This window comes from Bos grunniens, chromosome 1, assembly GCF_055505025.1.
Source record: "Bos grunniens cultivar Pamir isolate PY7600 chromosome 1, Bosgru_T2T1.0, whole genome shotgun sequence".
Lineage (NCBI taxonomy): Eukaryota > Metazoa > Chordata > Mammalia > Artiodactyla > Bovidae > Bos > Bos grunniens.
In genome coordinates, this window is record NC_141165.1 from 7,670,683 (window position 1) to 7,683,501 (window position 12,819).

The window sequence follows — 12,819 nt, forward strand, 5'->3', positions numbered from 1 at the left end:
TAACACTCAGAAATGAACTGCCCGAGGAGACACATGTGCTGAGAAAGCAAGAGATTTTATTGGGAAGGGGCACCCAGGCAGAGATCAGCAGGTTAAGGGAACCCAGGAGAACAGCTCTGCCACGTGGCTCGCACTCTCGGGTTTTATGGTGATGGGATTAGTTTCGAGTTGTCTTCGGCCAATCATTCTGACTCAGAGGCCTTCCTGGTGGTCACGCCCTGTTCAGCCAAGATGGACGCCAGCAAGAAGGATTCTGGGAGGTGGTTGGACACGTGGTGTCGCCCTTTGACCTTTCCTGGACTCTCCCGGTTGGTGGTGGCAGCTTATTAGTTCCGTGCTCCTTACCAGGACCTCCTGTCGTAAAACAACTCATGCAAATGGTTACAAGGGCGCCTGGCCAGGGTGGGCAGTTTCAGTCAGTGTGCTTCCCCTAACAGTCTCAGACCCACACACGCTCTGTATACCCACTGCTCCTCCCAGCACAAGCATCCCATGGGATTCACTCATGATTTCCTTAGAGTCGGGTGAAGCAAACGTCCTCATTTCTACGTTACCAGACACTTGGGATGGGACACCTTCAGATCAAGTACTTGATCATTCCTTAGCTCCTTTGTGCTAAATTCCATCAGTCATACGCCAGGAGAGCCTCAACATTTTGTTTGAAAAATACCCTTTTTTTTCCCCTTCTGATGGTAAAAGTAATATAAAGTCATCCTAGAAAATTTGGAAAAAGTCAAAACTCTTTTAATATGTATTTATTTGCTGCCTAGGTCTTTGTTGTGGCACACAGGATCTTTGCTGTGGTGTCCAGGCCTCTCTCTGGTCATGGCATGTGGGTGTTCCCTCTGTGGTTTGCAGAGCTCCGGCTCTCTAGTTGAGGCTCAGGCTCAGTAGTTGTGGTGTGTTCACTTAGTTGCCCCAGGGCATGTGGTGTTGTAGCCACGTTCCAGGAAACAAACTCACTCAGAAGGACAATGCAGATGGTGGAGTGCAGTTTATTACACCAGTGGGCCCAAGGCAGTCCTCTTAGCCAAGAAGCCCGACCAGTTTTTGTGAAAACCTTATATACTCTAAGTGTGCATCCCTAAATCCCCTGAAACTAGTCTGAACAAAGGAAAAGAAAGGTACAATCAAAGTTAACCCATGATTCGTATGCCTTAAGCCTAGGCAGTTAACAGTGGACAATTATCAATAGTCCTGTGGTCATACCCCAATAAGCATAATAGAATGTATGATTCTATTCGTTTACACAGATAATTAGGGTATTCTTTTAGGCCACAGAGAGTCAAGGTACGAGTCCTGGGGCTCTTCCATCCAGGGGGCCTGGTTTTCCAGTTGGCATGTCTTTTCCATAGATACTGGGCATAGAGCTCAAAGTCCACAGTCCAGCCCAAGGTGGAGTCCTGCTTTCAAGATGGAGCCTCTTCTGTCTGTTTCCTCCTTCAGTGGGATCTTAATTCCCCAACCAGGGATGAAACCTGCGTCCCCTGCACTGGAAGGAGGATTCTTTACCACTGGACCACCAGGGAAGTCCATAGAATATTTAAAAGGGAAATTAGAAGCCCCCTAAGCCCCCCTCTCAGAAGTTCCCTATTAATATCTGCGTGCATTTCCTTCCAGTCTTTGATGTGGTCTCTGCCTTTGAGATCCACCCTGTTTTTCTGTGGGATTTTCCCCCATGATAATAGAAATTCTCAAAGGGCTCCTTGAACACTCTCTTAGGCACCACAAGTTTCCCCCACAGAATTCGTGTAGTAGAATTGCTCATCAGAAGAACATTTCTACTGACCTGGAGCATCACAGCAGCCTCTGTCCACAAGCGAAGCCCCCAAAACTCAAGGTGATTCTAGTGGTTCTTCGACCAGGTCCTTTCAGCTTGTAACTCAGTCCTGTGTTGTTTCTTTGAGGTTCAAGTTCACCATCGGATTATTTTGCACCTTAGCTGCTGCTGCTAAGTCACTTCAGTCGTGTCCAACTCTGTGCGACGCCATAGACAGCAGCCCACCAGGCTCCCCTGTCCCTTTCTAGTTTAACGTTAATTAATCATCTTTCTAATGTCTTTCTGAGCTAAGTCACTCAGTCTTATCTGACTCTGTGACCCTATGGTCTATAGCCCGCCAGGCTCCTCTGTCCATGGGATTCTCCAAGCAAGAAGACTGGAGTGGGTGGCCATTTCCTACTCCAGGGGATCTTCCCAACACAGGGACCCAACCCCCATCTCTCGCGTTTCCTGCATTGCAAGCAGATTCTTTACTACAAGCACCACCGGGGAAGCCCATCTTTCTAAAAAGGAGAGAGAAAAAGAACGGGGAGAAGGGGTTGGCTTTTTCACACAGACCCACATTTACTCTGAAACAAAAGACAGAAAAGCAACTCGGGTCAAGGAAACCATCAAGATCCCGGGCCCCGCTCGGGTCATCCTTTTGCATGCTGTACAGCACTTCACAGTTTGCAGAGAGTTGCACTACATCATCTCTGGGCAAGCCACGTGCCGGATGCGGAAGGACCGGGGCAGTGTTCTGACTGGCAGTCTGATGCGCATGCGCTTGACTGGGGCCCAGGGCAAGTGCCGGCAGGGCGGTGGTCGGGCTGAGAGGTTGGCGGGAGAAGTCCTTTGGGTCCCAGGCTGAGCAGGAACAGGAAGGATGGTCTGTTGTACCAGCCACAGCTGCAGCTCTCCCCGCTGAGCAGCTCAAATGCTCTTGCCAATGCAATTCACATCACCCCCTCAAATTCACACCTGGGATTCCAAGAAAGAAAGAAACGTTAAGAGCCATCATTAACATTCCTTTCTGTATTCCCCCCCACCCCCGTGCGTATTTGCATTCGTGCCCACAGGCGCTGAAGCAATGCTCACAGCTCAGACCTGCCATGGCCCTCTCCCCTCCCCAGGCAGGGCAACCCGCTCCAGTATTCTTGCCTGTAGAATTCCATAGACTGAGGAGCCTGGCGGGCTAGTCCATAGGGTCTCAAAGAGTCGGACACGACTGAAGCGACTGAACACACCTCCCCAACCTAGGGCTGCCTGCTTTTGCTCCGGACAGGGCCTTGAGGCTGGGCCACTCCACACCTGACTCTGACTCCTCCTGGCATCACTACTTACTTGACACTCCAGATTCAGTCTCCTCTATGCTCCAGATACTCTTACCTTCTATTGGCTTTTTCTAGTTTCTCACCTGTGTTCCTGTCCTCCACCAGGTGCTATTAAGCTTCCCATCCCATCTTCCCTGGGATGGATCTCACCTGCACACACTGCCTCACCTGGCTGAGGCTGTCACATAGTCCAGGCTCGTACGACTCACCCACTACAGGCCAATAAGTCAGGAGATGAGTTGTGGGAGCAAGGAATAGTGACTTTATTTGGAAAACCAGCAGACTGAGAAGATGATGGACTAGTGTCCCAAAGCACCATCTTACCCAAGTCAGAGTTCGGATTTATTTTATACTGAAAGTGGAGGGAGCGTGGTTGGTTGTTGCAAACGTCTTGGTGTCGGAATCCTTTGCTGTTGCCGCTGTTTGTATCGGTCCAGTCATAATGATCCTAGAAAGCTCCAACAAGACAGACGTTATTCTCAGTTCTACAACTTTTGATCTCTAGATCAATGAGCATTACACCTTTAAAGGTCAGAGCTTTGAGAATGGGCTACCCTGTGTATTTCAGGCTATGGGCAACATTCTTAGCTTGTAGCAAAAGCAATTGAATCCAAAGGATAAAGTAAAAGAAACCAGTGCAACGTGGAGTCAGACTTGTTCTTCCCTACTTCAAGGCCACCTTTCCATTCCACTCCCTGAACCTTTAGCTTTCTCTGGTCCCATTTTTGTTCGTTTTTAAAAGGCACTTAAGTAGCATATGCATTGACACTTTTTTCCCTGACACACGACACAGACATTCGATTAACCACATGCTAGTTCATTACGGTGTCAACTGAAAAAATGAAAAACAGCACAACCTTAAGGCTAAGAGTTATGTTTTATTCAGAGGGCCGACTGAGAACTTCAAGCCCGGGAGGCAGTATCTCAAGCAACCCTGAGAGAAGCACTCCAAGGAGGTGAGGAGCGGGAGCTAGAATATGGACGAGTTTTGCAACAAAGGGCATATAATAGGGGGGGAAAAAAAGATGACAGTTAATAAATGAAAACTAGATATCTCAAGCTCAGGAATTGAGTACTTTTCTACAAACGGGAAAATGCAAGCGTCTGAGCTTACTGAAATCATTCCTTTGACGTTCTCCTCAGCTGTCTGGGAACAGGAACCTGTGTTTCACATCCTGAGTTTCTGCAGGGCTCCCTGTGGGGAGTGGTCACAATTTGATGGCTGCTAGATGACAAGTATTCTTTGTTTCCTTCCTGAGTTCCCTCAGGGCTCACCGTTGGAGGGCTGCAATTGCTGCTGACCGTGACATTCTTTGTTTACTGACAAGGCAGGCAATATTTTATTTCTCTCTAGATACTGTTAAAAAACAAAACTCAACTGAGTACCTTTGAAGATCAAATTGGCTTTATTCAACAATGCACAAACTAGGCAGCATCCTATTTAGCAGACAGACACTAAGGGTTCTGTACAAACTGGATGATTTTTAAAGGTCTAAGGGGATGGGATAAGAAGTCGAAAACAATAAAGGATTATGTCAGGCAAGATCACCTGCTTTACGGGGAAAGTAGGGGTCCCTGTGGGACATTACCTCATCTGTGGCTGGGAAATTCCAGACTGACTGGTAAAAGGTCACATTTCTGGAGGGACTGAACCTGGGGTTAGGACAGGTGTTCAGTCTGCCTTGGCTGATACAGAGCTTAGCACAAGGGACTCCATGTGGGGAGACCCTTGTTTCTTTTCAACAACATCAAACCCAACACCCTGTCTTCACTCTCTTCCTCTCTCCCGGCTTTTTCCCCACATCAGCCCTCCGAGAACTCTTCTCTCTCTTTATCCATGTCAGTACCGATGCCCATAGCATTAGAGAGAAGGCTCAAGTCAAAATGTGTACCTGTTTAAACACAATTATTTTTGTTTCTGGTTAGATGGCAGCTTTCTGCCACCAGCTGGGGACCCAGGCCCCTCCATCTCATGATTCCATCATCCATCCTACAAGGGGCAAGACCAGAGGAGGGGGCATACCCATTATTTAAGACCTTGGCCCAGCAGGGCACACCCACTCCTAGTGGGCCAGAACTGGGTGCGTGGATGCCCCTCCATGCAAAGGAAGCTGGGAAATGTGACCCAGTCCTGAGCTAGGAAAAGGGGGAAAGTGGGTTTGTAGGATCAACTGGCAGGCTCCCAGGACTGCCCAGAGCAGTTACCTCTGTTCGTGTAGGTCCAGAAACTCACTGACCATTCAAACAGGAAGGTTACAAATGAGCCAGAAGAGGGAGAAGACAGCTTCAAACTGGGGGCTGAGGTGAGTGTAGGTTCCCTCCATGACATGTGAACGTGTGGAAGATCAAAGAAAACTGTTGCTGTTGTTGTTGAGTTGCTAAGTCATGCCCGACTCTTTCATGACCCCATGGACTATATCCCACCAGGCTCCTCTTGTCCTTAGGATTTCCCAGGCAAGAATACTGGAGTGAGTTTTGCCATTTCCTTCTCCAGGGGATCTTCCCAACCCAGGGATCAAACCCACGTCTCCTGCATTGACAGGTGGCTTCTTTACCATCGGAGCCACCAGGGAAGCCAGAAAACTGCTAAGAGTCAGCTAATCTAACAAAGCCACCCTCTTCCACCTCAACACTCAGGGAAACAAGACCCCAGGGTGACTCTGTATAGGCAGAGAGCTCCCCACCTGGGGCCAAGGTCAGACCACACTCCAGGTCTCCAGACAAGAGTGCCCAGCCTGGCTGATTTTGAACTGAGTTCAGCCCACATGAAGTCAGAGTTAGAGACTCCATCTCGGGCAAAATTAGCAATGAGAGCTCAGACATGAAAACCCCTGCATCAAACACCCTGCCTTGCATGGGATGCTGGCAGTGAGCAGGGACATTGCCCATGACTTCCATCCAGATCCCCCAACACCATCCACCCTGTCCCAGTCTCAGCTGCTTCCTTTGACTCTTGTCCTGGTATCTGTTCTGTTCTAAGAGGAAAAAAGACAAGGCTCCTCCTCTACAAATGAAGAGTTACTGAGGGCAGATATCTAAACGTCAAAATGATCTCGCCAAACATTGGACTCACAGACCAGATGCTGCTTCTTCCTTGTGCTGAAAAATAAAAATAGATCCATGGGATTGATTATTAAGGAAACTATCCAACCATGAGCAAGGTTAATCCATAAGATAAGTTGGTACCACTCGAGTCCCATCCCCAGCTGCTTGCTTATTCAGATAAATGCATTCTCAACAGTTTTTCTCCTTTAACCAAGGGGAGAAAAGTCACCCCAGAGTCAAATGACACAGAACACAAGCCTGAGGGAAGAAACTGCTTCTAAAACTTTCAGAAAGCTTTAAAATTATTGGCTGAACAAGAAATTTCACACAGTGGTTTATATGTGTTTCATAGCAACATCGATTCTAAATGTCCCCTTGCACTCGGATTCCAGGAGAGTCTTCCTAATGCTCCGTCATCAGATGATTGTACCAATGCATTAATCATGACGGCCAGCAGAAAGAGTACAACCACAAGCCAAAACGGCAGATGTTAAATGTTGAGGCAGAAACCAAATCAAATACGTAAACATATAGAAAGAGAAAGACATGCCCCACAGTGCTTTTAACCTTGGCATCGCCTTAGGGTAAAATGCATGCATGTGAAAGTCACTCAGTCATGTTCAACTCTTTGCCACCCCATGGACTGTAACAGTCCATGGAATTCCACAGGCCAGAATACTGGAGTGGGTTGCCATGCCCTCTTTCAGGGGATCTTCCCAACCCAGGGATAGAACCCAGGTCTCCCACATTGCAGGCAGATTCTTTACCAGCTGAGCCATAAGGGAAGCCCAAGAATGGAGTAGGTAGCCTATCCCTTCTCCAGGGGATCTTCCCAACCCAGGAGTCCAACTGGGGTCTCCTGCATCGCAGGCGGATTCTTTACCAGCTGAGCTATCACGGAAGCTCATACTTACCAATAAAAACGAGAATTTTTTCTACTCTGAAATTTGACTGACAATTTAAAGAGTTCACTCAAAATTCTTGCCCCTAAAATCAAGGAGAGTAGCAAAGGGACAATAAAAAGGAATGTTTATTACATGTCTGTTTCATGTAGGCAGATATCATGCACGTGGTTTTGCTTAACTTTATAATAACCCTATGAATGGGCTATCATGATGACCGTTTTGTACATGTGAAAACTGTGGATCAGTCAATGAATTCTAATAGTCTATTGGTCTACTCAGGCTGCCCTAACAGAACCCTACAGACTGGAGGGCTTAAACAGCAGCAATTTATTTTCTCACAGTTCTGGGGGCTGGAAGTTTAAGACCAAGGTGCCAGCAGGATTGGTTTCTGGTGCCCTCAATCGGTTTGGAAGACCTTTCTTCCTGCCTCCTCTCTGTGTCCTCACATGGCCTTTCTCCGAAAACACAGCCCCGGTGTCTCTTCATTTCAGTAAAAGAGCACAAGTCCTTTTGGATTCGGGCTTCACCCTTTTGCACTCATTTAACCTTAATTATGTCCTCAGAGGACCCATCTCTACAATCCGTAACATCACGACCAGGAGCCCACAGCCACTGAGTGGTAGCACCAAGGCTGTCTGGATCGAAACATTTCTTTATCCGGAGTGTGCTGTTTCTCACATACCACAGCATCTCAGAGAGAGCCAGGAGACACCCTGCTGTCAGAGCCGACTCTTAGAACTTGCTGGCAGGGAGACACTTTCACAGCAGTGAGCCTTGTCCTGATGGGAAGTGTGGTAAAGTCCTTACACAAGCTAGATCACAGGGCACAGGCAGATGACGCTCCCCCCAAAAGAGGCTTCATCTGCTCTGATAGGAGCTGCACAAATGGTCCAATGATGCTCGGTCGTCTACCACACTGCCAACCACCAAGGGGGTTTCCAGGACCCTCAGAGAGCCAGCGGTTCATTTGGTTTTTCTTTTCTTTTCTCCAAACCACCAGCTAACGTCCTAGAGGGTGACTCCATGGACCAGGACGTTGAGAGCCCCGTGGCCATTCACCAGCCAAAGTTGCCTAAGCAGGCCAGGGACGACCTGCCGAGACACATCAGCCGGGACCGGGCCAAAAGGAAAATCCAGAGGTACGTGCGGAAAGATGGAAAGTGCAACGTGCACCACGGCAACGTGAGGGAAACCTACCGCTACCTGACCGACATCTTCACCACCTTGGTGGACCTCAAGTGGAGGTTCAACCTGCTCATCTTCGTCATGGTCTACACCGTGACGTGGCTCTTTTTCGGGATGATCTGGTGGCTAATTGCATACATCCGAGGAGACATGGACCACATAGAGGACCCGTCGTGGACTCCATGCGTCACCAACCTCAACGGGTTCGTCTCTGCTTTTTTATTCTCCATAGAGACAGAAACCACCATCGGTTATGGCTACCGGGTCATCACGGACAAGTGCCCGGAGGGCATCATCCTCCTCCTCATCCAGTCGGTGTTGGGGTCCATTGTCAACGCTTTCATGGTGGGGTGCATGTTTGTTAAAATATCGCAGCCCAAGAAGAGGGCGGAGACCCTGGTTTTTTCCACGCACGCGGTGATCTCCATGCGGGATGGGAAACTGTGCCTGATGTTTCGGGTGGGGGATCTGAGGAATTCCCACATCGTGGAGGCTTCCATCAGAGCCAAGCTGATTAAATCCAAACAGACCTCGGAAGGGGAGTTCATCCCTCTGAACCAGACGGACATCAACGTCGGGTATTACACGGGGGATGACCGTCTGTTTCTGGTGTCTCCACTCATCATCAGCCACGAAATTAACCAGCAGAGTCCTTTCTGGGAGATCTCCAAAGCCCAACTGCCCAAAGAGGAACTGGAAATTGTGGTCATCCTGGAAGGAATGGTGGAAGCTACAGGTAAGGCATTCCCGCTCTGGAGTGTCTGGGGATGGATGTTCATGTTAAGCCGGACTTCAAATCCTTACTCATGACAAGATGTGGAAAACCGAACCTCCCTCACTATTAGACGTCACCTCTTTATTCATGAAATAGTACGTAGCCTCTTACCTTAAGGATGTCCACCAAGAAGTCTAACCATTTAGCTTTAAAAAAAAAAAAAACCCTTTGGAAAATAAATTAATAATTTTTAAAAACACCTCTTAATATATTTTAAATTTTCAAACATTTACTTAAATGAAAATTTGATCTCCCTCTAAAGCAATTTTACGTGGTTTTAAAGCATTGTTTAGTTTGTATAACTTGAGGCTATTTATTGCCAAGACAGGAAGAAGAAGTTAAGCCTTTCAAAAGAAAACCTGACAAATTGCTTTAATAAAAATGCTATTTTGCCCCTTCTTTGGGAGTCATTTGCAAGACCCACAGCCTTGGCTTTTCTTTTACATCAAGTGAGAATTTGGTGTCTTTTCTCTATACTCTAACTGCCACACCTCCTGTAGACCCAGTAAATAACTCAAGCAGAAAAGAATAAAAATTGAGACCCACTCACCATAGTCCTATCGGCCCTTCTGCTGTGAACAGCTAATTGTTGGAATATTTTAACCAAGATAATCTCTTCTAAAAATAGAGAAATGGTCTGTTTTTATTGACGTCTTCACTCATATCTTTTCATATGTCTTACACATCCCAGCCGCAAAGGAGGTCCTTCCATATTCATCTGTAATGTTGTATGAAATAGAGTCATAACCCCTGACCTAAGCTAATAGTGTCCCATAGGATGAGCATAAAGTAGAACACTAATCCACACATTGCTTTACTGCCTTCTGAGTTATCGCTTTTAGCCTTGGGATGCTCTTTAGTTGTACAATTGGCCTTTCTATGCTTTGAGGTCTTCAACTTGAGGCTGAGGGTAGGTTTACACAATCTGAAAATGCATGGCCACTGGCCAGACTCCAGACTCTTCGTCTACCCATAACTTGAGCTCGGTCATCCATCCAGTGAAAGTCACTGGTGCCATGTCTCTGCCTCCCTGGACCCAACAGGCAAGGTCATTACCTCTAACAAATTTCTCTTAAGGTGGTAAAACCTTCGGCAGTAGATTTTTTTTAATGCTGCAAGGATGAAAAGGTGAGTAAAAGGCATTGCATAAACTGTGCTCCTTTGCATGAGACAAAAGGAACGTCTAAAACAAAATAATTATTGTGAAATGCTAAATAAGTGCTATACAGGTGCACAGGGCTCTCTGTACCCTGAGTAACTGACTTTGGGGCACACTGGTGAGGCAATAGTTGTGTGGGAGGAAGGGAGAGGGGGAGGAGGAGAGCAGGGAGGAGGAGAGCGGGGAGGAGCCTGGATCAGGGAAGAGGGGAGGGAAAACCGACTCAAACGGAGCTCCTCAGTTCCCAAGGACCAGAAACTTCCTCCCCGGCCAAGCACAGGGACTCTGGGTCCCCCTAGTGGTGGCCATTGAGATACAGCCTCTGGCTGCACAAACTGACCACTGGGGATGCAGTTTTAATATTTGATTTCTCGCTATAAACTCTCCCAAAAGGACAGGAGGGAGGAAAATGGGCAAGCTTCGTTCTCCTCCCATCTCTGAGCCCCAGAAGCAAAATCCAGTGGAGTGGTACCATCTGGTTACTGGTGTTAATTCGAACTTCAAATTGCAGGAGCAGTGTTTCCTCAGATCAAAGCCCAATCTCGAAAGATAAACAAATGCGGAATAAGGAACTTATCTTTGTGTTGTCCCTGAGTCGGAATCCTCCCCAGGGCATGCCGTGTCCTTCTGATGACAGCTTGTAATGAGTGAGCCTTTCCAACCAGAGGACCGTCCCTTTGTTGGTAATTAATAGTGACACTTGCCTCTGAGCATCGGTGGCCTTTCTGCTGCTGCTTTAGAGAAAACTGGGTGTTTGCCAGCAAAAAGGAATCAACACACCCCTGTTCCTGGGAAAAGGCAACTGCTATCAACTTTCTAAAAATAATAACAATAATTTTCTAATTTCTCAAAAATAGAGGGAGGAGGTGTGCTCTAGAAAGTTCTAGGTTTTTCTAGAAGCTAGACATCTCTTGGTTTTTCTCTTGACAGGATTTGCACAGTTCAGTCTTTCCAGCACGTCTGATCTCTTAAACTTCAGGGGGACACTTTTTTCTTTGTGAATGAAAAGCACAATTTGGATTTATGGGTATGAAACAGGCCTTTGGGAAGGACTCCCTGGTGGCTCAGACAGTAAAGCATCTGCCTGCAATGCAGGAGACATGGGCTTGATCCCTGGGTCGGGAAGATCCCCTGGAGAAGGAAATGGCAACCCACTCCAGTACTCTTGCCTGGAAAACCCCATGGATGGAGGAGTCTGGTAGGCTACAGTCCATGGGATCTCAAAGAGTCCGAGAGGATTGAATGACTTCACTTTCACTTTGGGGAAGGAAAGATGCTTCAGTGAACCAAAGCCACAGGAAAAAAATTAATGTGGACCAAATGCACACTGAGGAAAACAAATTCACAAAGATCTCTTTATTCATTGGAGGGCTAGATGGGAAATTAGGAGCCATGGAAACCCAAGCTGACTCAAAACAGCCTCTGCTTGACTCCAGCTTTGTTTCAAGTCTGTCTCAGTTGACCTTAAACTACTGTCCATGACCTCCATTAAGGGGCTTCTCACTGAGGCCCATTTCAAGGACAAGCCCCATCAGCAACACCTCTGCACCCTTGAAGCAATGCCCTCTTCCTGTCTTGCACGGTGTGGTATCTTCTGGAGATCCGAGCTACTGAGCAGTAGGCTGAGAAGACCAGTCCTTCAGACGGCTGGGGGCTCAGGCTCAGCACAGGTCAGCCAGTGACCCACAGTAAATATCCCATCCCTGAGCTCGCTGCCCCCAGCCTGCTTCATCACATCACTCAGGGTCAGGCTCATCTTTAGAAATGGCAGGTCAGCTCCTGGAAGGCAAGCGGCTGAGTCTTGCCCACCTTTGAGGGCCAGTCCTGGCCCTAAGACAGACCCACGCTCCTGGTGGATGGCTTGGATCTGGCCCTGCCCAGATCAGGGGGAATGTGTCACCTCTCAAGAACCTTCCAGTCATGTGATTCTATTTTTGAAAATGAATCCAACCCTGGAAAATTCTGACACCAGCCACCCAGACATCTGGGCACTGGCCATATCTCATTGCGCAAATGTATTTTTAAAGGGGGCCCTTTATGTGCCTGACACATGGGCAATTTGGAGATAGTGATGTGTACAGAAGGGTTCACAGCTACGTAAACAAACACGCGGAGCAGCTGCGGCAAGCGTGCGTTAAAATAGTAAAGCATTCATACAGATGATATTTATAGAGGGCAAATTGGCCTGGAGGCTAGATGACGGCCACGCAGAGCTGGGCCCCGTGCCAGCCAGTGCCTCCTCACTATAGGCTTTCTGATTGATGAACTTCCAAATTTACCCCCAACGATTATGCAACGGTGACAGGCAGCCCTTTCCAACACCTCAGCAAATATGTCTCCTTTAGGATGAATCCCTGGTAAGCTTTTTTTTTTTTTAATTTTATACTGGAATACAGTTGATTTACAACATTGTATTCATTTCAGGTGTCCAGTAAAGTGATTTGTTTATATGTATCTGCATTTCTCCTCTTCTTTGGATTCTTTTCTCATATAGATTATTACAGAATATTGAGTCAAATTTCCTGTGCTGTACAGTAAGTCCTTGTTATCTATTTTAACATTTTATATATTTTTTTAATTGATGGAATCTATGAGACTTATACAAAAGTAGACCAAATCATGTAAAGAATTCCCATGTACCCACCAGTCAATTTCTA

General features: G+C 47.2%; 1 protein-coding gene and 1 long non-coding RNA gene across 2 annotated transcripts in view; one reads left to right on the forward strand and one right to left on the reverse strand.

Annotated features, from left to right (window-relative positions):
- Nucleotides 1-12,819, forward strand: part of KCNJ6 (potassium inwardly rectifying channel subfamily J member 6) — a 325,736-nt gene that overhangs the window by 224,766 nt on the left and 88,151 nt on the right. Inside the window, exon 3 of the mRNA XM_086402868.1 lies at nt 8,044-8,964. Within this exon, the coding sequence (XP_086258994.1) occupies nt 8,044-8,964 (921 nt within the window). The remainder of the gene's footprint in view (nt 1-8,043; nt 8,965-12,819) is intronic.
- On the reverse strand, nt 980-5,538 carry LOC147378905 (uncharacterized). Its single transcript, XR_015164641.1, has 3 exons — nt 4,208-5,538; nt 3,418-3,541; nt 980-2,740 (listed from the first exon to the last, which is right to left on the reverse strand). It is a non-coding gene; the product is annotated as an uncharacterized LOC147378905 (long non-coding RNA).